Source organism: Mauremys reevesii, linkage group 23 (genome assembly GCF_016161935.1).
Source record: "Mauremys reevesii isolate NIE-2019 linkage group 23, ASM1616193v1, whole genome shotgun sequence".
NCBI classification, from domain to species: Eukaryota; Metazoa; Chordata; order Testudines; family Geoemydidae; genus Mauremys; species Mauremys reevesii.
Window position 1 is genome coordinate 13,276,553 of NC_052645.1, and position 26,553 is coordinate 13,303,105.

The 26,553-nt window shown below is 61.6% G+C and overlaps 1 protein-coding gene across 1 annotated transcript in view; it reads left to right on the forward strand.

The window, feature by feature from the left end:
- The window catches only part of AHDC1 (AT-hook DNA binding motif containing 1), a 109,392-nt gene extending 82,839 nt beyond the window's left edge, over positions 1-26,553 (forward strand). The window contains exons 3-7 of the mRNA XM_039511563.1: positions 5,597-5,765; positions 11,638-11,675; positions 12,336-17,420; positions 19,418-20,089; positions 25,907-26,553. Coding sequence (XP_039367497.1) covers positions 5,597-5,765; positions 11,638-11,675; positions 12,336-17,377 — 5,249 coding nt within the window. The 3' untranslated portion in view covers positions 17,378-17,420; positions 19,418-20,089; positions 25,907-26,553. The remainder of the gene's footprint in view (positions 1-5,596; positions 5,766-11,637; positions 11,676-12,335; positions 17,421-19,417; positions 20,090-25,906) is intronic.

Below are 26,553 nucleotides of genomic sequence, written 5' to 3' on the forward strand. Positions count from 1 at the left end.
TGCCGCATCCCAGTCCACAGCCATCACCACAACACCATCCTTCCTTTCGCTCCTCTGCCTCCCTCTCTTCCCCCAAGAGCCGCAGAGCGCTCAGCATAGTCAGTGTGATGACGGAGAGGGAGAATGACCTTTGGAGGTCGGGCAAGGGGAGGAAAGACCTGCAGTTCGGCAGTGAATACAGCCAGGAGCTGCAGAGGAGAAGGCTCTTGCACCAGATGGCGAGAAAAGGCGGTTGAGGAATGGGGCGGGAACAGACATGGGCATGGACAGGAGAGGGACAGAGATGGCCATGGGGCCAGAGTCTTCCTGGGCATCAGTGTGTCAGAACCGGGACTGACTGCCCCGGAGAAGGTGATTTAGTTGGAACCTGCTGAAAGAAGAACTCTGGGTTTCTTTTGGCGTTTCAGTTTCCCTGTTACATCGAGATTGTGAATTTGTTTCTCTTCACAGCCCTGCAGCCCGGGGCGGGGTTCGGACCTGGCCAGCCCCGGCCCGGGCATTTTTCATCTGCACTTTGTATCTCGAATGAAACTAAACAGAACCCCCCGGTTGTGGGGGTGCGCCCGAGGCTGGCGGGGAGAAGAGCGTTCTGGCACTCCTTCCCCCAGCCCAGTGCAGAGCTCTGCTGGGTGGCACGGGTGAATACTTCCTTCTGTTCTCTTTTGATATAAAGCAGCCCATTGGATGTGCGGGGAATCGGTTGAAAGTTGGGACTTTCCCGGGGAAACCCCAGGGCTCCCTGTGCCTCCCCACCCAGGTAACCGCCGAGCTCCTGCCCCGGGACGCTACACACCGTCTGCTCCTCTCCCCAAGTGACCTCCACCTCCCCGCCCCGTCCACCCTGTCTCTGTTGAAGGCCTCTTCCCCTCCCCACTGCTCTGAGCCCTTCTCTGTGGCTCCCCCCCACTGCTGAGGTGTCAGCGTGGGGGACCCGGGCCTGGGAATCCAGGCCGGCTGGGCTGGGCTGTTTGCCTCACTGTTTGCTTTGGCTTACGGCCCTTCCCTGATTTCCCCAGCTGTGGAAGGGGGGGTGATGAGACTGCCCCGCCATTGCGAGCGCTGGCGGGGGGGAGCGGTGGTGGTATTTGCACTGGGCTGGGCGTGATGGCTTTCTGAGCTAGCAGATGCTTGGACATGTTCTGGAAAGGCCCAGGAGCATGCTCAGGGCAGGTCTATGCTGCAGCCATGGGGTGCAGGGGGAGCGGGATGGGGAGCCACAGGAGTGCGAGGGAGCAGGAGGATGCGGGGGGCAGGGCTGCGTAGGGCCACAGAGGGGAGGGCTCCTAGAGTTTAGACTCATGTAGCTTTTAAGTCCAGAAGGGCCCATTAGATCATCTCCTCCGACCCCCTGCGGAGCTCAGGAGAGGAGCTGAGTGCGGGGAGGTTGGACAAACACAGGAACCCTCTGAACCCACCTGCCGGGGAGTCAGCACCCTGCTGATCGCCATTCACGTCAGCAAGGCCCGGCCTGGTTCCCGGGACATTTGTGCAATGGAGCAGGTTGGGGCCGGCGGGGGCTGAGCAGTGACTGCCGGGGGCGTGGGGGGCCCACAAAGCACCATCTACAAATGGCCGAGGGGCAGAAAGAGCGAGGAGGGAGCAGCTTTGTTTGGGGTAAGGCTGTGAGCAATGGGGTGGTGTTGAGAGAGCTCCGGATTTGCGGTCTCGCCCCCCAGCAAGGACGGGCACTGGGGCCATTAGGAGGGTGGGAAGAATTCTGGAGCCAAGGACAAATCGGCCAGGCAAACTGGGAAGCCAGGGAAGGGTCAGGTGGCTGCGCCCAAGGTGGCCAGCGTGTGGCGCTGTTTCAGTGCCACATCCTGGGTAGTGAAGGAATTAGCAGGCGCAGTCCAGACCCGGCAAATGTCCCTAGCGCTCCAGTCTGCACAGCTGCTGGGTGACTGCCATTTGCCTGCCCATCCCCGTGGTCTCCGGGTGGGCCCCGGGCCTCCGTGCAGAGCCCGTCCCCGTGGTCTCTGGGCGGACCTCAGTACCAGTGCTCATCCGTGTCCTGCAGGGCATTCCCACTCGGATCTCATCTCCGGCATTACAAGTCCCTTCCCCATGGGCCGCCGCCGCCCAGCACTAGGTGGGGTTGGGCTTTCAGCCGGGTTGGTGACAACTCACTCCCCCACCTAATGCAGTCTCCCCTGGCACCGCTGGCCAGCAGCTGTCGCATGGGTGGGCGAGCGGCAGAGCGAAGCTTCTCTGTTACCCCATCGGCCTGGTGCAGGCGTGCAGGGCTGGGCTGTGGCACTGACCGGGGGGAGGGGGGGCGCTAGACCTTGGGGCAAACAAGCCCTGTCTTAGCTCACCCCCTCCACGCTTGGCCTGGGCCACCCCATCCGCCTGCTGGGCTCAGAGCGGTTCAAGGTGGGCCTGACCACAGCTGGCTTTCCTCCCCCGGCCCCCAGCTCAGCACCAGACTGAATTAAACACCTTGAAAGAGGCCGTGTCCTTCCTGGAGTCACCTCCTCCAGCCGGGGGGGGGGGGGAGGTTGGAGCTTCAGAGGGAGCCCCCTGTGCCCCTCATCCCTCCAGCATGGGGCAGCGGGCGCTGGACAGCTTCCCAAGAGGGGAGGGCTGGCGGAGTCTGTGTCTCTGCTTCCTGCCACCAGGAAGCCTGAAACTGCTAAACTAATTAAAGATTTTCAGCAGCAGGATTAATCCTGGGAGGGAGGGGGGGTGGCGAGCCCAGGTAGTCGGGAGGATATTGGATTTCTGAAAGGCGAGTCAGCACTCTTCAGGGCTGTTATCTTCCCGAGGCTCCGGGGGTCAGGAGGTGGGAAACAGAGGTGCCTGCAATCTCTCTCTCACACACACCCTGTGCATTGCTCCTCTCTCTCCTTCTGTGTCTCTTCCTCCCTCCTGCTTCTCCATGCATCTCCCCCCCACACACACACACCATGCATCTTCTCTCTCTTGTGTGGTCTCTAGCCGTGTTTTGTAACCAGAGAGAGAGAGAGAGAGAGAGAGAAATCCCCCTGGCTAACAACCCGGGAATGGTGAAGTCCAGAGCTCCTAATGCAGAACATGTGGCAGGCTGCCTGAGGCGAAGCAGAGGAGGTGAAAGTGAACATTGTGTGGAGAGCATCCGCCTAACGGGCCCCTCCCCCGGACCCCCTCCGCAGTCCGCTCCCACCCCTCTCTGGGCTGGGTCTGCCGGGGGCTCCCAGCGGAGGGGGGTTGAGCTCTGCCAGGCAGCAGCTCAGGGTGGGAGCTCACCGCCCCCTAGGCACATGCAGGGACGAGGTGCCTCCCTCCCCCCCCCCAACTCCCTCTGGGCATTGGAGCTGGGCGGGCAGTGCACTAGGCCAAGGGGGCTGCATTCTGGTGCACCCCCGCCCTCCATTTGGAAAAGCCCCAGAGCAGGGGTGGAGGGCAGAGGCCGCAGTCTCTCTCTTGGCCAGGTGAGCATCCCCTGTTCACCCGGCATACGTCAGCAGCAGCTGAGCCCGTCAGATATTGCAGGTCCCCATGCCTAGCACAGAGCTGTGTGCTCCAGTCCTTCTGCCTTTTGGGGGCCAGCGGTGCAGGGGGAGTCGCCTCCTGCCTCCCCTCTGTCTGCTCAGCAGCTGCTCAGGCCTGTGCCTAGTCGTTAAGAGGCTTTGATAACCCAGAGCAAGTGTGGTCTTGTTACAACCAGAGAGGGGCCCGCGCAGAAGCTGGCTGGAGCTGTGTGTGCGCGTCGGTGACTGTCTCTCTCTGGAGCTGTGTGCGCGTCTCTCGGGGTGCGAGTGGGCCCATGTGTGTGCGTGTGTTTATGTGCAGCGTGTGTTGCCCTGAGTGTGTCCGGGTGACTCGGTGTCCTTGGGACTGGGGGGGCGCAGGCTGTGCGTGGCATGAGCTTGCATCGCCCTGGCCACGGCCTGCCCTGCTTTATCCCGGCGTCGGGCTGGAGTAACTGCCCCGAACCCGACGGACGGAGCCGCTCTTGATTAACGGACACACGGCTCTGGCCCCATCCCAGTCCCTGACTGGTTTTCAGTCTCTCCACGTTTCACTTGAATTAAAAGGGAAAGCAGCATGTGCGGGGAGGGAGGGGGGATTGGTACCCCGGGGGCTGTTCTGGAAAGTCGTCTGTGCGCTTCCTGCCTGCCTCTCCTCCAGCAGCTCCCAGCTCCGGGCACATTAGCAGCTGCAGGAGAGACTAGACCGGTCTTTCTAGTGCATATTTTGCTGCTCCACGTTGCCCCTTGGTGTAACTCGACACCGCTCTGTGCAGGGCTGGAGGCAGAGCTGCCTGCATTTCCCTGCCAGCCAGGAGACCCAAGGATGGGGAGGGAGGGGAAGAGATGGGGATTGAGTAACTGACAGGTTTGAATTCTCCTTCCCTGCCTTGTTGATAAGTTGTCACGCTAATGCAGGCAACGGGAACAGTGTGTGTGTGTGTGTGTTGGGAGGACACAGGCAGACAGGGAGAGGGACAGTCGCACAGGCTAAGGGTGGGGAGCAGACAGACACACATGGGAGAGGCAGCGGCAGACACACAACGATACAGAGAGACACACACACACACAAAAGGATACAGAGGAAGAGAGACGGAGACACACGTACAGACGCGGGCGCACAACCCAGGAGAGGCTGGTAGCCACACAATAACACCGACTCACAATCGCACAAAGAACGAGCGACACAATCCGGGAGAGACATGCACACACACACTAGCGCCCGCACATCCGCACCAACACAAAAGAGAGGGTGAAAACCACAACCCAGCAGCACACCCACAGGCAGGGGGAGCCCTAATGCAGAGCTCAGAGCCTGGCTGACTTCCCCTGGGGCTCTGGTAGATCCTGAGTGAGCCGGACAAACGGACACGAGCCAGAGGAAGCCAAGAAAGAGCGAGATGGGGATGGGGCCGGAGTGACGAGTGGTCAGGAGGGGAATCACCCTGGAAAAACACTGGAAATGTCAGCACGTGGCCTGCAGCTGGTGCCGCCGGGACAGGCCGAGGGCCTGTGTACGTCCGTGCTTCCATCCAGGCTGATGGAAAGCCGTCCGTGTGCAGAACGCTGCCCAAGCAGTGACCTTGGGAGGGTGGGGGAGAAACGGGGGGAGAAGGAGGCGCCGTCACCCCTCACTCGGTGGCCAGAGGGAGCCTGTCAGTTCTCTCCGGCACATTTGGGTGGAGAGGGAGAGAGAGCGGCTTAGACAAACAGACAGTTGCAGACAGATGGGTAGGCGTGAATGCCTGTGCTGCTATCTGTACCCGCTCGCTCTCTCTCTCTCTCTCTCACACACGCGCACACAGGCTGAATAACCCTGTGGGAGCCTGTGTTTAAGATGCCAGAGTGGAGCACGATTCAGCAAAGGGCCCTGCTGGGCTCTGTGCTGCTGCTGCTGCTTGCATAAGCCTCCCCAGGGCCTGCCATGCGGGGGGTGGGGGTGGGCGAGAGCCGCTGCCCCTTTGCGCCCCAGACGCCGTTGCTGCCGCCCCTCCCCCCGCGGGAAGGGCATTTCTGGGCCCGTTCACCTGTCGCTGGAACAAACCCCCGTCACCACCAAGTTCCCCTGCCTCTCCCTTGCCCCCAGCGCGGGACCCTGCGTTCCCCCTCGGCTCACGCGCCCGGGTCTGTGTCCTGCTCTGTCACAGATGGGAGCTCCCTCGCCTGCCAGCCCATCGGCCTGGAAAACGGAGCCAGCCCGCCAGCCGAGTGGTTCCAGCGCGCCCAGGGCTCCGGGCTGTGCCAGCCCAACAGCGAGGCGGACGGCGGCGAGAGGAACTTCAAAGTGAATCTGCACTGCAAGCACTCGCGGCCAAGGTAATAGCTCCAGGGCACAGGGCAGCCTCGTGTTCTCTGCGGGGGGCGGGGGGAGCAGCCCCGTGGTATCTGGAGGGGATGGGGGCAATCTTGTATTATCTATAGGGGATGGGAGCAGCCCCCGTGGTATCTACAGGGGATGGGAGCAGCCCCATGGTATCTGGAGGGGATGGGGGCAGTCCTGTGTTATCTATAGGGGATGGGAGCAGCCCCGTGGTATCTGTAGGGGATGTGGGGAGCGCCATGTTATCTATAGGGGATGGGGCAGTCCTATGTTATCTATAGGGGATGGAAGCAGCCCTGCGGTATCTGTAGGGGATGTGGGGAGCACTGTGTAATCTATAGGGAACAGGAGCAGCCCCGTGTTATGTACCGGGGATGGGGCAACCCTGTGTTATCTATAGGGGGTGGGGGAGCAGCCCAGGTTTTCTTCAGAGGATGGGGGGAAGCCCTATGTAATCTATAGGAGATGGGGTAGCCCCATGTTATCTATAGAGGATGAGGGGCAGCCCCGTATTATCTATAGGGGGTGGGGGAGCAGCTCTGTGTTTCATTTTTCCCAGCGCACTGGAGGCCGGGGCCATCAGAAATTGGGCCTCCGGATCTGATTCCCACCCCCTAGGTTGGCCTGTTCTGGGGCAGCCATGCGGGTGGGTTGTGCTGCCTGTCTCTCCCCTGAGCCGGCGTGCTGCAGAGGGGCTGTGCCCAGGGTTGAATGGGGCCTTTGTGTTTCTCCCCCCACCCCCAGCAGCTGAATCCGGGCTGGGCCTGCCAGCGCTGCCTCCCCTGGAGCACCTGCCTTTGCCCTGGGGCGAGCGTCTCACTCTCCGCTGCAGCTGGCCTGGGGTGGGCGGTGAGCGAAGGGAGTGGCAGCACCTGGGCACTTTGCCGTAGCCTGGCAGTCCAGACTGAGGATGAGTGAACTGACTGGGGCCGTGAGGGGTCAGGTCTGCAAACCCTCATCAGCCTGGGTTTGGAGCCAGCTCCGTTCATCAGAGCACCCAGCTTGGAGGGGATGAATGGTCGGCTTGGGTAGGGTGACCAGATGTCCTGATTTTATAGGGACAGTCCCGATTTTTGGGTCTTTTTCTTATATAGGCTCCTATTACCCCCCACCCCCTGTCCCAATTTTTCACACTTGCTGTCTGGTCACCCTAGGCTCTGGGCTTTGCCCACCTCTGTCCAAGACCTCCACCTGTATTTTGTTCTGGGGGGGCACCTCAGTGTTTCTGGCTGTTGGATTGTTCTGTGCTGAATGGTGACCCCAGGGCTTGCGTAGTGGGGGGGGGCTGCAGGTTGGGATTGGGGGGCCCTGGCAAGGCTATGTAGGGAACGCTTGCACTTGCCCATAATACGCTAATGCTGCCCCTCACCAGCTATAAAACCCACCCAGCACTTAGCCAAAACCCAGCTTTGCTGGCCAGTCAGTGACTCCCCATGGAGCCTGCCCCTTGAGCACGCTGCGGGAGCGCAGGTCCCGGGCCGCATGCTGCACAGAGAACCGGCCTGTCAATAGCCACCCTGGGCCGTGGCGACTTGCCCAGGCAGGCAGCCTGTTTCGTAAGTGCAATGAAATAACCCAGTCACCCCAGCCCAGTGCCCCTCTCTGCGCCCGTGCGGGGGAGAGACAGGGCCCAATGTCCGAAGCTTCCCCACCGCCCGGCACCGCGTCCTCTGTCCGTGGCAGTTCTGCCCCAGGGAGGCTGGTCAGTAGCATTAACTCAGAGGGGAAATTGAGGCACGGGGCAGTGACGCGACTGGCCCAAGGTCCGAACTCGGGTCTCCTGGTGTCCCCGTTCCCCCCTGCTGCAGCCGCTGGCTCGCCCCGCCTCTCCTCCCGCCCCGCACATAACGACAACGCCGCTGCGTTTGATCCCTGCTGGCGCTGGTGCTTTTCCATGGGATCCTGACCCTGCTCACTCCACATCTGGCCAAGCGTTGCCTGGAAACGGCAGCCCTAAGCACCGGGTGTCCTCAGGGGGAGGGGGCGGGAGAGGAAGGGGAGCCAGGGCCCCTGCCGGTGTGTGAAAGGCAGGCCCCAGAAGCCAGGATCCTGAGCCGAGCCGTGGGGCGGGCGACGCTGAAAAAAGGAGGGACACGTGGTGGGGCTGACATGCCCGCGCTGGGGCAGGCGGGGCGGAGACGGGGGCCTTCTGTCCCGGCCCGCAGAGGGTGCTGGATGGCGCAGCGCCCGGCCAGGCCCTCACGGCAGTGCCCAGCAGGGCCTGCCAAAAAGCTGAGGTCACTTCCTGCTGCAGCAACTTTCCATGAGCGGCGCCGGGGCGGAGGGGCTTCGGGGGTGGAAGGGATTCGGAGCAGGGCAGGAGCCATTGAAAACCACAGGGAGGGGGCAGTAAGGTTGGGGGGGACGAACGCTAAACAGGGAGTGAGAAGGAGGGGTGCAAAGGGGGACGAGGCCTGGCGGGAGGGGGCAGAAGTTGACCCTCGGGCGTCCTAGCCTCCTGTGGAGCTCCAGCCTGTGGGGAAGGATGCTGAGTGCCCTCCCATGCCCACCCCTCCCTGATTTACCTTGCACCTCTGTGGCAAGGGTGGGGGAGGGGTGGACCAACCCCTCCCCCTCTCCTGCTGCCTTGCAAATGGGTTTTGTTTGGTGCTGCTGACAGGAGGGGGGAGAAGACTCCTGCCTCATGGGGAGGTTGAGGGGGGAGCCAGCAGCTCCTCGTTATTTAGCCTGTTTGAAGCAACAAGGCCGGAACAGCTGGGCCCAGTCTGAGAGCAGCCTGCGTCCCTGCTGGGTCCCATCCCAGCCCCCCTGCTGCAGTCCCGGCACGGGGGGTGTTTGCTGCCTGTTTAATAGTGCTGGCGTTCACGCCCCACTGGGCCGAACGGGGGAGCCTCCCGCTTCCCTAGGTGCTGTCGGTCCTGGCAGCATGCGCTCCGGAGGAGCGGCTCACCGCAGGCCTGGTCGCACACCTAAAACGCAGGGCGACCGGGCTGCGAAAAATCCCCCGCCCTGTGAGACAGAGCGTGGTGGCCCTGATGGGGCTGGGCGGGCAGAAGGGATTGTCCGTTCACCTAGCGACTGCCTCTCGGGGAGGTGGATTGACCACAGTGATGGGAGAACCCCGAAGCGTCTGCGTACAGCTCTTCAGGGAACGGGGTCAACCCCCAGGAAGAGCTTGGCCCTGTCAGGGGGCTGGGTTCCTGCCATCCAGAGGGGCCAAGTGATGGGTGTGGGGGGGTGGAGATTTGCTCGGTGCTGGGGGTGAGCACCCCCTATTGCAAGACGAGCTGACCATCCAGGTGGGGGACATTACACACGGGTCTCTCTCCTCGCTTCGGGCTGCGGACGAGGGTCCCCAGCCTGACCGCCAGGTGCCAGACCCCGGCCCTCTCTGCTCTGGAAGGATGAATGAAGCCATGTTCCCTGAAGAGCCCCTCACTGCCTGTGGGGCGCGGGGGAGATGGGGCCTGGGCCGTCTCCGCTCCGGGCCCATCCATCCATCCTCGGGAAACGCTGGGAACAAAGAACTTTTCTTTCTCTCGTCCCCTTCCTTCCTTCCTTGCAGACCCGGGATGGGGGGGAGGGGACGACCAGGCTGCAATGGATCCATTTCCAAACCGTAGTGCCAGGTGCTTGCTTCTCCAGGCGACTGGGTGGAAGGAAAGGGCTGGCTGGCCGGGCACAAAGAGGAATACAAAGGGGCTTTCTCTCAGGCCACAAGGAGCGCAGGTTGCAAACTTTAAGCAGTAGGTGGGAGCAGCTCTGCCGACGGGGAAGGGGAGGGGGCAGTGGGGAAGGAATCCAGGAGTGCACAGGCTTAGCTGGTTAATATGCATCCATACTTGGAGGAGGATCCGTAGCTCACAGGGGACACCTAGCGGTGGTACGTCCGCAAAGCCCTTTCCCTCGGTGTGGGCTGCTTGGCACTCTCTGCCTGCTGCAAAGGGACCAGGAGGCTGAAGGAGCAGGCTGGAAAATGTGCAGAAGGTCCAGGGACTGTGGAGCGGGTGCACAAAGCCCAGGGGCAGCATCCCTGCCCATGAGACAGGCTGCAAAGCCCGGGGCAGATCCCCAGCTTAAGGGCAGGTGTGCAAGGCCCGAGGCAGATCCCCAGCCCGTAGCTCAGACGTGCAAGGCCCAGGCAGATCTGTAGCTCAGGCGTGCAAGGCCCAGCTCATAGCTCAGGCGTGCGAGGCCCAGCCCATAGCTCAGGCGTGCGAGGCCCGAGGCAGATCCCCAGCCCGTAGCTCAGGTGTGCAAAGCCTGAGGCAGATCCCCAGCCCGTAGCTCAGGGGTGCAAGGCCCGAGGCAGATCCCCAGCCCGTAGCTCAGGCGTGCGAGGCCCGAGGCAGATCCCCAGCCCGTAGCTCAGGTGTGCAAAGCCTGAGGCAGATCCCCAGCCCGTAGCTCAGGCGTGCGAGGCCCGAGGCAGATCCCCAGCCCGTAGCTCAGGCGTGCGAGGCCCGAGGCAGATCCCCAGCCCGTAGCTCAGGCGTGCGAGGCTCAGCCCGTAGCTCAAGCGTGCGAGGCCCAGCCCGTAGCTCAGGCGTGCGAGGCCCGAGGCAGATCCCCAGCCCGTAGCTCAGGCGTGCGAGGCCCGAGGCAGATCCCCAGCCCGTAGCTCAGGCGTGCGAGGCCCGAGGCAGATCCCCAGCCCGTAGCTCAGGAGTGCGACGCCCGAGGCAGATCCCAGCCCGTAGCTCAGGTGTGCATAGCCTGAGGCAGATCCCCAGCCCGTAGCTCAGGCGTGCGAGGCCCGAGGCAGATCCCCAGCCCGTAGCTCAGGCGTGGGAGGCCCGAGGCAGATCCCCAGCCCGTAGCTCAAGCGTGCGAGGCCCAGCCCGTAGCTCAGGCGTGCGAGGCCCGAGGCAGATCCCCAGCCCGTAGCTCAGGCGTGCGAGGCCCGAGGCAGATCCCCAGCCCGTAGCTCAGGCGTGCGAGGCCCGAGGCAGATCCCCAGCCCGTAGCTCAGGCGTGCGAGGCCCGAGGCAGATCCCCAGCCCGTAGCTCAGGTGTGCAAAGCCTGAGGCAGATCCCCAGCCCGTAGCTCAGGCGTGCGAGGCCCGAGGCAGATCCCCAGCCCGTAGCTCAGGCGTGCGAGGCCCGAGGCAGATCCCCAGCCCGTAGCTCAGGCGTGCGAGGCTCAGCCCGTAGCTCAAGCGTGCGAGGCCCAGCCCGTAGCTCAGGCGTGCGAGGCCCGAGGCAGATCCCCAGCCCGTAGCTCAGGCGTGCGAGGCCCGAGGCAGATCCCCAGCCCGTAGCTCAGGCGTGCGAGGCCCGAGGCAGATCCCCAGCCCGTAGCTCAGGTGTGCGAGGCCTGAGGCAGATCCCCAGCCCGTAGCTCAGGCGTGCGAGGCTCAGCCCGTAGCTCAAGCGTGCGAGGCCCAGCCCGTAGCTCAGGCGTGCGAGGCCAGGCACAGGTCTGGTGCATTACCTGTTTGAAAGGAGCAGACGGAGCTCCAAATCCCATGCTCCTGTGTTGGTTTTACCCTGCTCGATCGCAGCAGAAGGGCACGTCCCCCTTGGGGGCCAGGCAGGGGTCAGCCTGCGTCGAACGAAAGGGTTAGCGAGATGCCTTCAATCCTTGCCTCGGTGCTAGAGCTTTGGGCCAAATCCAGCCCATGCCATAGGCGCACGCAAGCCAGGCTGGTTTCCACAGGAGCGGCCCCTGCTGTGGAATTCTTACCGTGGCCCCGATACCACAGTGATGGGCACATTAGAAATCTACAGGCCGTGCCAGCCGGGGGTGAGTTAGCCGTCCAGAGTCAGCGCCAGCCCAGGGTGAGGGAGGGGAGTCGGGTGGGGGGGTGCGGACACAGGGCTGGGGTCTCAGCTGAATCTAAGCTCCAGGCTGTGCAGGGAAGGCCCCGCTCTCCGGGCTAAACGCCTCTTCTCTTCCCTTTGCAGAGAACTCAAGTGTAACAGCCGGAGCAGCAAGGCCGAGGGTAAGTGCCATTCCTGGGGCCTTTCACCTGGGCCCTGCAAGAGGGGCTGTGGGGCAGCCGCAGGACTGGCTGGGGGGCTATTTGGGTATCGGCGGCCTCACCCCTGTGAACAATTCCCAGCAACTCCCGTTCCCCTGCCCCCGCGGGTGGGCTCTCCCTAGAGGGGCTTTCAGTGCTGACCCCGTAACGAGGCTGTGAGTAAGGGGGCCCCAGGGATTCCTGGGAAGCTGCCATAGAGAGGGGTAGGGGTCCGGCCCTGGCAGGCTTCCGCTGGGGGGGCGGGAGGGATTTTGCTAGCGGGCATTGGCTGTGGCTTCTGTGTCGGGCAGGGATGGGAGTATCACAGCATTGTGCTTGTGATGGGCTGTGGCAGGAGAAGCTTTCCAGCTCTCAGGGGGTTCAGCTCTGGAGCAGGGTCCTTAGGGCGCTTGTGGAATCCCCGTTTTTGAAGGTTTTTAAGAACAGGGTGGACAAACACCGGCAGGGACAGTCTAGGTGTACCGGGTCCATCCCTTCCAGCCATCCGCAGGAGGCATTGCTGTACCGTGCTTTATGGAGCATTCACCCCTCCCGTGGAAGCCTGCAGGGTGCCAAGCCAGCTGGCCCAGTGCTGCCCTGCCCTGCATTAAGAGCCTGACTTTGCTTCTGTGCCCGTTTCAGGTCCATGCATCGGTTTCCCCGACACCCATGTCAGCAACTGTTCCACCAAGAGGCACCCGGGGGAGGAGGAGTTCAGGATGCGCGTGAAGCCCCCAGGCCCAGTGGTGACGTCTGGTGCCATCCGCAGCTCACCTGACTACGTCCGCGAGTCCAAGTTCTACCAGGCAGGCCATCCTGGGCAGAGGCCGGCAGCGTGCCCGGCAGAGAAGGCCTTATCCTGTAGCGTGCTGAGCTTCCCTGAGGGTTCCTGCCCGGCGCTGGGCCGGGAGCACCAGTCCAGCTCGCTGCTCCATGGGGACCCGGCTGACAGGTGCCAGAGCCTCCACGCCCTTGGTCCCACCAAGGGAGAGGACTTCTCGGCCAACGCTCTGGGCTGCGCCAGTGACCCCCGGATCCTGGTGGGGGGCCTGGATGAGACAGCCACCCACGACCGCGCCCCCAAGACCTTCTCCAATGCGACGTTGGCCTCCGGCCGCTACAACGTCGACAACATCATCTTGCTGCTGAAGAGCAAGTGTGGCAACGGGCGAATCAACCTCCACCCGGTGGTGCAGCTGATCGACATCATGAAGGACCTCAACCGGCTCTCCGAGGACCTGAAGAACAGCGGCGTCCACCTGGACTGCGGCAGCCTGCGGCTCAACAGCCACCCAGCCCTCAGCGAGGAGAGCCGGACGCCGGCCAGCACCGGGGACCGAGATCTCCAGTACAGCTTCTTCTCCTCGGCCACGCTGGCCAACAGCATTCGCAGCCCGGAGGAGAGGGTGGCACAGTGCAACGCCAAACCCGAGCCGCCCAGGCAGACTCACCCTGCCCCCTCTGAGGAGGAGATGGAGGGGGGCAGGGAAAGTCCCCAGGCACCAGGATGCCAGAGCAGCGCTGCCTCCGCCTCGAAGGCACCCGGTAACCCGGACGAAGCCAGCTGCTCCGAGCCAGACCCCACGGATTACTCGGAGCTGGCTGACGCAGATATACTGAGTGAACTGGCCTCGCTGGGCTGTCCAGGGGCCCAGCTGCTGGGGTCTCAGTCTCTGGAGCCCCAGCCCCAGTTGCTATCAGCCCAGGAGCTCGATTCCCAGTCCCAGTTACTAGATCCTCAGTCTCTCGAGTCCCAGCCTCGGCTCCTAGATGCCCAGACCCTGGAGCCCCTGCCCGAGTCCCTGGAGCTGCAGAGTCTAGAGCCGCTGCCAGAGTCGCTGGGGCTCCAGTCTCTAGAGCCCTTGTCCGAGTCTCTGGAGCTCCAGTCTCTAGAGCCCTTGTCGGAGTCTCTGGAGCTCCAGTCCCTGGAGCCGCTGTCTGAGCCTCTGGGACTCCAGTCCCTGGATCCTCTGCCCGAATCACTGGACCCCCAGCTCTTAGACTCCCAAGCCCAGCTGCTCGACCCCGAGGCCCAGTTACTGGACAGTCCGTCCCTAGGCCCCCTGTCCAAGTTGCTGGAGCCACAGCCCCAGCTCATGGCAGCCGAGCCCCTGGGGTCCCATGCGCTCCAGCCCCGCCTCAGTAGCTGCCGGCTGGGCGAGGTGATGAAGCGGGGCTCCTGTGCGGGGCGGGGCGTGGGGCGGGGCGGGGACGACCACCGGAAATACGCACTGCGCAGAACAGACAAACCAAAGATGCTCGGTCGCCGGCGGCGGGCGGGGCGGGGCCGGAGGGCGGAGGTCTCTGCCGAGAGCCGAGTCCTTCCCCTGGCCATGCCAGCAGAGGTAGTGCCGGGGCCAGCCGAGCCCAGCGTCTCCATCCTGCTGGCAGCTCCCGCCCCGGAGGCCGACGACGTCCAGAAGGCAGCCCTGCAGGCCAAGAAGGGCAAATGCCGCGGGGTGCGCAAGATGGTGGTGAAGATGGCCAAGATCCCCGTCTCCTTGGGGAGGAGGAACAAGACCACCTACAAGGTCTCCTCCCTCAGCAGCAACCTGAGCGTGGAGGGCAAGGAGCTGACGACCCGCGCCTCCATGGAGCCCACCCCGCTGCTGAAGATGAAGAACAATGGCCGCAATGTGGTGGTGGTCTTCCCCCCGGGGGAGATGCCCATCATCCTGAAGCGCAAACGGGGGCGGCCCCCCAAAAACCTGCTGCTGGGGCCGGGCAAGCCCAAGGAGCCCACCCCGGAGGTGAAGAAGAGGAGGAGGAGGAAGCAGAAGCTGGCCTCGCCCCAGCCCTCCTACATCGCCGACACCAACGACAGCAAGGCCGACTACTCGGATGTGCTGGCCAAGCTGGCTTTCCTGAACCGGCAGAGCCAGTGCTCAGGGCGCTGCTCCCCACCGCGCTGCTGGACCCCCAGTGAGCCCGAGTCCATCCACCAAGCCCCCGACACGCAGAGCATCTCCCACTTCCTGCACAGGGTGCAGGGCTTCCGCCGGCGCGGGGGCAAGGCGGGCGGCTTTGGGGGCCGGGGAGGGGGCCATGCCGCCCGCTCGTCCCGCTGTTCCTTCAGCGACTTCTTCGAGGGCATCGGGAAGAAGAAGAAGGCCCCCGCGGCCGTGCACGCTGACCCCGTCCACCCGCGCAAGAGGGGCCGGCCAGAGCCGGATTCCCTGGGGAAACCCAAGCGGAAGAGGCGGGCTCGCAAGAACGGGGTGCTCTTTCCAGAGCAGAACCCCAGCCAGAACTTCAGTGACGGCACCTCGGAGTGGGCCGGGGACAAGGGGAGCCCATGGGCGCCCCACCACAGCCACCTCTCCAGCCAGGCTAGCAGGAACTGCAGCTACCAAGGGGCAGAGTCCCGGGCATTCCACTCCTCGGCGCTGGAGTCCAGCTCTTCCAGCCGGGCTGGCTTCTTCACCGGGAGTAACCCGTCCTCCCAGACGGAGGTCAGCCAGGAGAGGCACAACCTCTTCACGGGCTACTTCCGCTCCCTGCTGGACTCGGACGACTCCTCAGACCTGCTGGACTTTGCCCTGTCAGCCTCGCGGTCCGAGTCACGGAAGTCCTCGGCCACCTACACGGCCCCGCCCAACACCATGCCCAGCCAGCGGGGCCTGGCCTCCTACGCTGGCAGGAGCGCCAAAGTCACGCCCGCTGCCGCCGCCACCACTGAGACACCGTTCCACGCAGTCATGGCAAGCCGGCAGTCCTTCTCCCACAGCCGGGCAGCCGGCTACGGGGTCTCCCAGGCCGCCTCGGATTGCCGCGGGGCTGACGCTTTCCAGAAGCTGGTGCCACCCTCAGCCGTCTCCAGGTCACCCACCGCTCACCCCACGGCCACCGCCAGCTATGCCCAGTACGGCAGCTACGGCTCGGGGCAGAGCGTGACGCCCTCCAGCGTGTTCCAGCCGGGAAAGCAGTACCCCGCTGCCCAAGACTGTCCCAACAACAAAGACTGCAGCTTCGCCTACGGCAGTGGGAACAGCCTCCCTTCGTCCCCCAGCAGCGCCCACAGCGCCGGCTACGCCCAGCAGACAGTGGGGCCCAGCTTGCCGCTCAGCAAGGCCTCCTTCTTCACCAGCTCCGAGCCGGGCCAGTTCTCCAGCTCCTCGCACACACCCCTAAGGTGCGACAGCCGGGCCAGCACCGTGTCCCCCGGCGGCTACATGGTCCCCAAAGGTTCCGCTGCTTTCCAGCCCTCGTCCGAGAACTGCCGACAGTTCCCCAGCGCTGCCCAGTGGACTTTCCGACAAGGCTATGGGGGGCTGGACTGGAGCTCCGAGGCCTTCAGCCAGCTCTATAACCCGGGCTTCGAGTGCCACATCAACGAACCCAACGTCATCCTGGACATCTCCAACTACACCCCCCAGAAGGCCAAGCAGCAGACGGTCTCGGAGACCTTCTCGGAGTCCTCCTCTGACAGCACCCAGTTCAACCAGCCGACCGGGTACAGGCGGGCCAACAGCGAGGCCTCGTCCAGCGAAGGCCAGTCCAGCCTGTCCAGCCTGGAGAAGCTCATGATGGACTGGAACGAGGCCTCCTCGGCCCCGGGTTACAACTGGAATCAGAGCGTCCTGTTCCAAAGCAGCTCCAAGCCTGGGCGGGGCAGGCGGAAGAAGGTGGACATGTTCGACGCCTCCCATCTGAACTTCTCCTCCTCTTCCTCCTCCTCCTCGGTGTATCCCTCCAAGAGGAGCACGGGGCCCAGGCAGCCGCGGGGCTCCCGAGGGGCCTGCGCCTCCAAGAAGGAGCGGGGCACAGGGAAGGCCAAGTTCCCCACCAAAGCCCAACAGGTCAACGCGCTGTTTCAAGAGAGCACGGACTTGGGGCTGGATTATTACAGCGGCGACAGCAGCATGTCCCCACTCCCCTCCCAGTCCCGGGGCTTCGGGCTCGGCGAGCGAGAGCCGGGCGAATACGCTGGGCCCTACTCCATGAACCCCTCCACCCCTTCCGACGGGACCTTCCTCCAAGGCTTTCAGAGCGATTCCCCCGGCCTGGGCCAGACGGACTTGGAGAGCAAACACTTCCCCGCCCTGCCGCACCAGCTGGCCGCCCCGGCCCAGCAGACTGTGTTCGAAGCCAGCTTGCAGAAAGCCTTCTCGCCCAACTGCTCCCCGACCCTGGCCTTCAAGGAGGATCTGCGGCCGAGCGACATCCGCAAGCTGCCGGCCTGCGAATCACTCAAGCACAGCATGCCGGGGAGCGGCCTGCCCCACCCTGCGCACATGGCCTGCCGAGACCTCCCCATGCCTCAGCCCCTCTACGACTCCCCCAGCTGCAAAAACCCCACCTACTGGTACTCGCCCAACTCCAGCACCCGGAGCCCCCCCTACGAGAACAAACCTGGGGCCGGCCTGCTGGTGGACTTCATGGGGAGGGCTGATGCCTCCTGCCTCAACCTCCACCTGAGCAACCCCAACCCCTCCAAGGGCGAGAAGGAGCCCCTCGAGATGGCCAGGGCTCACCACCGGGGGGCGTACGCTTGCCCCTTGATGAATGACTTGAATATCTCCCCAGTACCGAGAGACTCTATGCTGCAGCTGCAGGACAACTACAGGTACCCGAGCTTCCCGCCCCAAGGGCATCCCATCATGGCCGCGGCCCAGAAGAGCGGGTTTTTGGGTCCAATGGTAGAGCAACACCCCGAGGACACTTTTACAGTCACCTCATTGTAGTGTCATCTAAAGTGCCAACCGGACAACGAGGTTTTGTTACAGGGTAGGTTCTGGGGGGGCTCGGGGGGAGGGGAGGCCCCGAGCTTGGCCTCTAACACCCAGGGACGCAGGCCTGGGCCGCCACGTTGGGAGGGTGTGGTTAATCTTGGAGGATAAAGTGGGAGGGGGCAAGGATCGAGGGAAGGAATGGAGGGGGAAGCCCCCCGGGACAAGGGGGGGCAATGAATTGAGCTCAGCTCGGGCTGGGGAACGGATCCCCCAGCAAGGCTCGGGTGACAGGCTCGGGGTCCCGCGAGAATGCCCGGAGGGGAACCGGTGCTTCTCGCGTGTTCACGTTTCTGCCCACACGCGTGCGCAGGGGCTCTCACGTCCCCCAGTCGGGGAGGTGACACCCTGATGGTAGCGTCTCGGTGCATCTAGCTGCAGTACGTAGAGGGGACCTGTCCCTGGAGGGTCAGGGTGCAGGGGTATATCCAGCATGACGATGCCATAGAGGTTTCAGAACATAACTGGCTGCTTCTTGGGCTGGTCTCACCTTTCTGTAACTGGGACCTGGGCATCCTGCCCCCCTGGATTTGCCCCAGGAGCCCCAGGACACCCTTCCAGCTGCGGTGCTGTTATCTTCCGTGGGAAATCCTGAGCCCCAGCCTTGAAGCCAGGGTGCTGTCAGGAGCCAGATATCCTCGCTGGCCGATGGCTACCAGATCCCAGTTCAGCCACGCTCTATAGCTTGGGCTGCTAGGAGGGACTGTGGGTTTGTTTGCAGTGTGTGATAACTGTCCGGTCCCTCCGGGCTCTGTCGAGTAGGTCTGAGGATCCTGTGCGGGCCGCGGCAGGGAGCAGAGCCCTGCCCCACTTTGCACCTGCTCCCGCTACATCTCCAGACACAGGATTTGCCTAAGCATCCCAAGCACTGGCCCAAGCTTAAGCCCAGGCCCAGGGTTTCCATGGCACCAAGCCACTGAGGGCTTAGAGAGCTCCCTATTCCCCCCACCTCCCCCAGGGCTATTGGATTCCTTTCCCAGCGAGTCCGTTTGCACCCAGACTGTGCTCCATGCCCTATTCGCAATAGAGATCAGCCAGCCTCTCACTTCCTGACGGCGGCAGGGGCAGGAGGGCATTGCTTCCCATGCAGAGCATTGCAAGAGGGCTGAGGGGCATTGATGGGGATGGTTTGTCATTACATCAGCCAGAGGCAGGACATGGGAGGTTATTGACCAGTAGGTGGAATCCAGACTATATAGACTTGATGGGCAGAGCCCAGGATGGCAATTGCTCTTCACGGGTATAAACTCACTGAGGGTAAGATTTGGACGGTGTGTGGGCTGGGATCTCCCCTCTCAGGGGAGTGAGATGGTTTGGAACAGGGAGACGCCTCCTCTCTCCCCGCACACATGCAGGTGTAAATCAGGAGTAACTCCACTGAAGCCAGGGGAAAGCCAGAGGGAGAGGGGAAGGTCTGTCTTTGTGGGTCCCGGGAGAGCTGGCTCTGCCACAGACACCCTGGATAGCCTTGGGCATGTCACTTAGCTCCCATTTAGCACATGAATAAGGCCTGGATCTCCCGAAATGCCCAGCGCTTAGCGTGCCGCCTGGAGCCAGATTTTCCAAAGAGTTCTGAGCTCGTTTGCAAAACAGACCACTTATTTCACTGCCCCAGTCTCTCGGGGCATAAAACGGGGCTGTTCGTCTTTCATTTCTCCCACCCCGTGAGCCTGATTCTCCTTTACACTCTGGCCTCTTTATGCTGCTCCGAAAAAGCAAGTCACGTTCCCATGGACTTTACGGCCTCTTTACGCTCCCAATGGCGTGTGAAGGGGCCTTAGTGTAAACAAGAATCAGGCCCGTTGTCTGGATTGCTATTAAAACTGGAAGCTCTTTAGAGCAGGGCCTGTGTCTCACCACGTGTATGTACAGCACCAAGCACAGTGGGGGCTGATCTCTACTGAGCCATCTAGGGGTGACCGTAATCTCCACGGGGATAGGCTGGGTTTCTCCTGTCCTTTTCTCACCCCACTCTTCTGTCTCTCTCTTTTTCAGAGCTAATTTAGCCAGCACTTTTTCTGGAACACTTTTCAAGTTCTGTATTTAACTGAGATCGAGACCTGTTTGTTTGTTTGCTTTTCTAAAAAAAAAAAAGAAAAAAGAAAAAAAAAAGAAAGAAAGAAAGCGGAGAAGAGGAAGAGAGAAGCCCCCTGGTTTTTTTTAAAAATAAGAACTTGCTCCGTCTCTGAACAACGTGGCTGTGATTTTTGGACCAAGCCGTGTTGTTGTGTCCCCCCCCACACACACCTCCTGCTCCACAGCCTCTAGCAGAAAGACAATCGGACAGCAGCCGCCTCCTTCCCGCCCCCGCCTGCATGCGTGTGAGCCGACAGAGGGAAGGCAGCGGAACACAACTCGGGACGGCGACGGGAGGGGCTGGGGGGGGCTGGGATTTTTTGTTGGTTGGTTTGATTGGTTTTTCTACAAAAATAAATGAGATCTGTGAACTCGAAGGAAAAACTTACGGCTGCCGACCGAGGACTTGGCTACGTCCCCTCTTCCACCACGTTTGCCGTTTTGGAGGGTTTCGTTTATTTTTTGTTCCCCAGTGTGTTTGTTTTTGGGGGTATTTTTGTTGCTTGATTTTTTTTTTTTTTTTTTTGGAGAGCCAAATATATATATATTAAAAACTCCACCAGTGGATCCCGGAGACACACCTATTGCCTGGTAAGTAACTGAGCAGGATCTCCCCTCCCCTGCCTCCCAGACCCGCTTCCGGGAGTTGATGGCTGTCGGTGTTAGGGGTCGTCCCCTTCCCTGATGGATCTTGGGGGGCTGGAGTCAGCCGCTCTGTGCCGTTATCAGAGCCGGCTCAGGTTGGCGATTGCTGCAGAGGGCTCCGTTGATGGGGGAGCTAAGCTGTGGGTGGGAAGGGGAAGGCCTCTGCGTCCCGCAGCCAGTGTGGATCAGGGGAAGGCTGCCGGTTGAGTTACTCGGTGAGTTTAGTAGTGGAAGAATAAAGCTGTGCCCTGGAGGAAGGGCCCCCGCAGACTCCGGCGTGGTGTTGGTCCTTCCTGGGCTGGGGGACAAGCCAGACACCCCATGGGGCGGCAGAGGGGGTCCCAGCATCACAGCCCGCCAAGATCAGTGGACAGGCTTCTAGGGTTTGGCGGGAGCCCCAGTGCAGTGAGGACGCTGCCGCTAGGGTGATCAGAGGTCCCAATTTTATAGGGACAGTTCAGATTTTTGGGTGTTTTTCTTATATAGGCTCCTATTACCCGCCCCCCCCCCGTCCCGATTTTTCACACTTGCTGTCTGGTCACCCTAGCTGCCACCCACGCGCTCCCCAGGTCTGTGTTCGTGTCTCACTCATGGAACTAGGAGCTAGATTCTCCCCTCGCTCGCGCTTGTGGGCGTCCCGGCAGCTGGGCGTGTCTGAGGCTGGATCTGAGCTGCCCTCCATTCCTCTTGCTCTGCTCTGTCTCCTTCCCCCCAGCTCTCCTCTCCCATCGCCCCCTCCCGGCTAGTGCCCCCTCAGCCGCCGTGGGGCTGATGAGACGGACGATCCTAGCACACCTGCCCGGATTTCAGCGTGGTCTGACTGGGCCGTGTTTGGGGAGGTTGAGCAGCCTTCGCCCCCAGCGGGGCACGTGAAATGTTCCCAGTCCCTGTTCATGGTGAGGCTGGTAGAGGCACGGTCACGTGCGTCTCCAGGCACGGACGTAAAGGGCTGGGTTCAGGCTCCCTCGCCCTCTGTGCAGGGGTCGGGTGAGAGGGGGCAAGGAGCCCTTTCCTTCCAACTCCCCCCCGTGCAGCGGGCAGTCCTCAGCCCGGATCTGACACTCCTGGGGGGGGCTTACAGCGGCTGGCCCGATGCCAGGTTAACAACACTCTCCCCGTGATGCTGTCCTGGGGGTGGAGTTTCGGGGAGGCGGATCTGTGAACTGGGGCTGGATGATGCGGTGAATGGCAGCACCTGCAGTGATACCATCGGTGCTGATGGGAGGGCAGGCGACTCTCACCAGGGCCATAAACTGGTCACTCTGGGGCTGTGGGAGGGATTCTCCCTCGTCACCCCTACTTGGCCAGGTGCCCTGTGGGTCTGGGTGCTGGGAGGCCCTGTCTGAAGCATCGGTCACTGACTGCTGCTGTCGGCGGATCCTGTGCCCTGAGGCCTCCGCTCGCGTGGGCTGTTCGGTGGAGGAGGCCGCTGGGTTTGGGATTTGTGCCTAAATCAGGCGTCAATAGGAAGGACTGTAACACACCGTCCCCATGCCTCCTGGGCTCTACAGCTCAGCCTGCGTTTGACTGGCAACCACCTACTGCGGGGACCACCCGTGTCGCTGGGCTTGGGTCTCCGCTCACCCCCCACCCACCGGCCCTGCACTGATTTCAGCAGGATCGCTCCTGATTTACACCCGGTCTGCGTCCCATCCAGCTCCCACTGCTGTCAACAGGAGTCTTTCGTTGGCTCCTTTGGGAGCCGGATCAGGCTGCCGGGGAGGGGAGACTCAGGTTCTGCTTCACCCCCTCAGCAGGCTGCCCCCGTTAGGCAAAGGGGCAGCCATCAGCTCCATGCGGCTGGAGTCGCTGCCTGTAGAAGTGGGTGTGAAAAACGGGACACGTGCACACGCCTCTTTGGGTGTCGGCGTGTGCACACGCATGTTGGGGTGCGGGGGAGAGAGACATGTTAGTGGGCGGGTGTCCATATTTGTGTGTCCCTTTGTGCATATACATGTCTGTGTGTGCGCGTGGCCGTGGGTGGGGTGGGGCGTGTCTGAATGCCTGTCTGTGGGTGTGTAGGACTCTAGATCAGTGCTTCTCAGCCTCTCTGTGCCAGGAGCTGGCCCCAAGCCCTTCCCAGCTAGCAGTATAGGAAGGGTAGGCTGGCTGCCAGCCCAGGAGCCCATCCGTGCCCCCCAGGGTAAGAACCCATGACTCGGATCCTCTGTCAGAGCCCGCTGCCTTGGGTTCCCTACGTTCAGCCTGATTGATCCTTCCAGGTGTGTGCAATAGACCCCTCCATTCCCATCCCAGCTCTCTGCCTGGGAAGCCACTGGCTGTTCCCTGCCCCTCGCCCTGCCGGGAGGAGTCCCCCTGGGTGCTGAGTCCCAGCCCTTAGTCAGGGTGCAGTTAGAGCCGTCAGTGGCTGGGTAATTGGGTGCTAATTGTGTGCCAGGTTTGTTTCTCGCTTGCTCTGTGAGTTTCAGTAAGGGGCTCTCCCTCGACAATGGAGCGATGTTGAATTAACAGGCCAGAACTGCCTTAGGAGTGGCACAATCAGGGCTCAGGTGAGGCCTTTCACGCTCAGCTTCTCTGTAGGCACCTAATGAAATGGGTCGACTTCCAGCAGTGTTCAGCATCCACTGAGAATCCCCCATCTGCCCCACTGAGAACAATGGGGAGTTCCCCCCACACACATCCCTCCCCCTCCTGTTATTACAGTCACACCGAGAGGCCCCAGCTGCGATCCAGGCCCTGTTGTGCCAGGCGCTGTACATTCCCCCAGTGAGAGACGGGCCCAGCCTCAAAGCACTCACAATCTCAATGGACATGGTAGACAAAGGGGGACAGGGGACAGAGGAGAAGTGATGTACCCAAGACAGAGCAGAGATTAGACTCCCGGTTCTGACTCGCGGCCCAGTGCCTTATCCTCTGGCCTGTGCTGCCTGGCCAGCTGGTGTGAAAATCTGCACTGAGCTCTCCTGAGCCTCCAGCCTCTCATGCCCATGGGCGGATCCTGCAAGGCGCTGAGTGCCTGAGAAATCCCCAAGGCCTCTCCAGGGCAGGACGGAGCCAGCATTCCCATTGCCCTGGCTGTACCTGCTGTCGAGAAGCAGGAGCCCTCGGTCTCTGGGGCTGGAGGATTCGAAGCTGTGGGGCCTGTGGGAGAGTGACAGCCAGGCCTGCAGTACTGGCACCATCTCTAGCTCCCGGGGGGTGGGGGGCACCTCCTCACCATTGCCTTTGGGAGCACCGTGGCCCATGCCCACAGCGGGCAGGCGTGTGCCCCTGTTTCCAAGCCAGCCCTTTCCAGGGGAAGGAGACTGACCCTGGGCTGGGGGGCAGCGCAGAGGGAGGGGTTTCTGCAGGGCGGGGAGCTGGCGGCGTGTTCGGGAGGGCGCTTCAGGCAGCGGGGCGAGCCTCAGGTTAATGCCCCGTCCTGCAGTGCAAACTCCCACTGCTCTCATGCCCACCAGCCCCTCAGCGGGCACCGCTCGGCAGAGCTCCCCTGGGGGCGGTGGAGGCCTCCGGAGCCGGGGGAGCTGCGCTGAGTTCCTCCAGCAGAGGATCTGGCCCTGCGGGGCCTGCTCTACAATAGGTGATTAGCTAAGCCGAGCCCAGCTCAGCTGCCGTATCTATGACAACTGATCTTGGCTCAGGCCTGAGCGCTCCTTGTCCCCCTTCCTCGGCGGCCTAATGGGCTCCAGAGGCCGACCCCAAGGGCGAAGGCGGCGCATTCCTCCGCGTTCTCATGCCTCTGGATCCTCCTGCTCGCTGGTCTCCTGCCCTTCAAAGCTGGGCCCTCCAGGCTCCCAGGCAGCTTGCTTTGCTTTGTCCAGCTCGGCACGACTGCCTGATGGCACGGGGCCAATGGGAGTAACCCAGCTGATGTCAGTGGAGTCACTCTGGATTTACATCAGTGTAACCCAGAGCGGAATCTGGCCCTTGGAGCATTTCTTGTATCCGTTAACACAATGGATGTAGCGCAGGTCTGGTTCCTACATGGGGCCCCCTACTCTGCGGTGGGTGGCCAAGCAGCCGTACCCATTCCCTCCTGCCCCCACCGTACGTGTCTGGTCCTCAAAGGCACCCAGGAAAGGTGCCATGGTGGCAACTGGGTGCTGCACGTGCACCCAGGTCCCCGCTGTGAGCGCAGCTCCAGAGAAGATGCATCTCAGAAAGACGTCTGCTGCGCGGCAGGGAAATCTTTGCCCTTCTCCCCATGTGCTCTGGGCCAGGCCTGGCTCCCTTCTGGCTTAAACAGGTTCTGCTGCTCTAGATGCTAAAATGCCTCTGAACTTCAGAAACCTGCCAAAACACACACACACACACCCCGCAGTTTGAAACAAGCCGGGTTCCATCTGGAGCGCCTCACGGGTGTCAAACCAAAACCAGACCCTTGGTCTACCTAGTGAGTCACCCCTCTGACAATGGCCGAGCAGCCAGTGGATATCCTGTGTGCTCTTTTGCAATCCTGTGCCATGAATAACATTTCTTCCTGACCCCCAGCTCGTCAGGTTATGCCCTGAACCAGGAGGGCTGAGCGTCCTGGGAATTTTTATCCTACGCTAGTGTGATTGCAGATGGTTATGGTGGGATTGTGTTTGAACTTGACCCTGAGGTGCAGGTACCTCTGAGCAGCGAAGAGAGACTTTTCATGAGTGACATGACCCACAAAGTTCAATGGTTCTGCCTCAGCCCACGACAAGATGGTGTCATTGTAACCGGCCCGTTCATCTAACAGAACCTGGATTCAGATCAGGCTTTGAACTGCACTCACACCTCTCCTGACACTATACTGGCCTGATCCCCTCTCGCTGCCAGCCATGGGACTCCCCTGACTCATACCAGAGTAACCGAGAGCAGAGCCAGGCTCACAGAGCGTATATGTCATGGTGATGAGTTCAGCACCACCCGGGGACCTGGCACGATGCCCAGCGCTGCCAGCAGAGAGGCAGAAGGGCCCTGCGGGTCAGGCGTTGGCCTCGGGTGCAACTGACTTCAGTTCCTGCCTCTGGCTCAGGTTTCCTGTGGGACTTTGCGCCAGTGTCCAGTTCCCCACCTTGGAAAGAGCGAGAGAACATATGGCCTGCACCTGGCACCTCTGTGTCCTCCCACCCTTTGACTGCCGGCTTTATTTAGACTAAACGGTTTGGGGGCAGGGACTGTCTCCTATTCTAGGTTTGTCTACACTGGGCATGCTACAGCCGCAGTTGCGACGCTGTAGCACTTCAGGGTAGACGCCGACCACAGCCACGGGAGGGGTTCTCCTGCCCGCAGAGGTGCTCCACCGCCCCGAGAGGCGGGAGCTGGGGCGACAGAAGAGTTCTAGTGCTGTTTAGGGGGTTCACTTGGCTTAACTCGGGGTGGGTGTTTCACACTCCTGAGCACCGTCGTCGGGCCTGGCCTCGGTGTACGTACCGTACCTAGCGCAGCGCCTGGGAACCCCAGCCGTGGACCTGGGGCCGGATTTTCAAAGGTGTTTAGCCACCTAAAGCTGCAGAGGAGTTGGGCACCATGGTGCCCTTCTGTGATTCGCCACCGGTTCTTGTCCCGCCCTCATCCCCGTAGTGTCCTGCCTAGCGGCGTCTTTAGGCACCTAAATACTTTCTGCAGCTTTTGACCCCCGTTGTGCTAGACACTGAACAAAAACACAGGTCCTGCCCCCATGGCAAGACCCCCATTGACTGCAGCGGGTGTTGGATCAGACCCAGAGGCCCCGGGGTGAGAGCAGTGTGTCATCAATGTCTGTTTCATACCAGTGAGCGGGTGGAGACAGGTGTGTCCCATTAATTTCCTCTCTTGTTTTGTCTTTTGCAGCTTATATAAACAAATGAGAAGACCCCACCCTGTCCCATCCCAGCCATGAGTTCACTACACCACAGTCTAGCATCCACCGGCAGCTCTGGGCAGCTTTTTTTTCTTTTTTTGGCAGGGGCGTGGGGAGATGGGGAACGTCCCCCACTCCCAAAGCATCCGCGTGCACCGAAATCCCAGCCAGAAGAGTGAACGGCGTTGCCCCGCTTTTCGCCCGCCTGATCTCCACCCCGGGTTGGCCTCTCCGCCTCTCTTCTCCTCCAGTCCCCCTTCCCCGCTACTTTCTTCTCCTCTCCCACTCTGTTTGGCAGCAGAGATGCCCCCGGTCTCTCCTCTGTTTGGAAGCAGAGGGACGTCTATTTTTTTTTCTGCACAAAACCAGCAATTGTATATACTTTTGAAGAAAAGAAAAATGTAAAAAAAAAACCACAAAAAAAATCAAAAACAAAAAACCCACACACACGGAAAAAAAATTAAAAATAAATAATCAAAAAAAAAAAGTTGAAAGGCAAATATGCAGGAGAAAGAAGCAAAAACCCACCAGTATGCACTGAGAAAATTTATTTACAGATCGATCGACAAAAAAAAAAAGTAACAATAACCTATTTATTGTATATACTGTTTTATTATAAATCGTGTCTTGTATATTG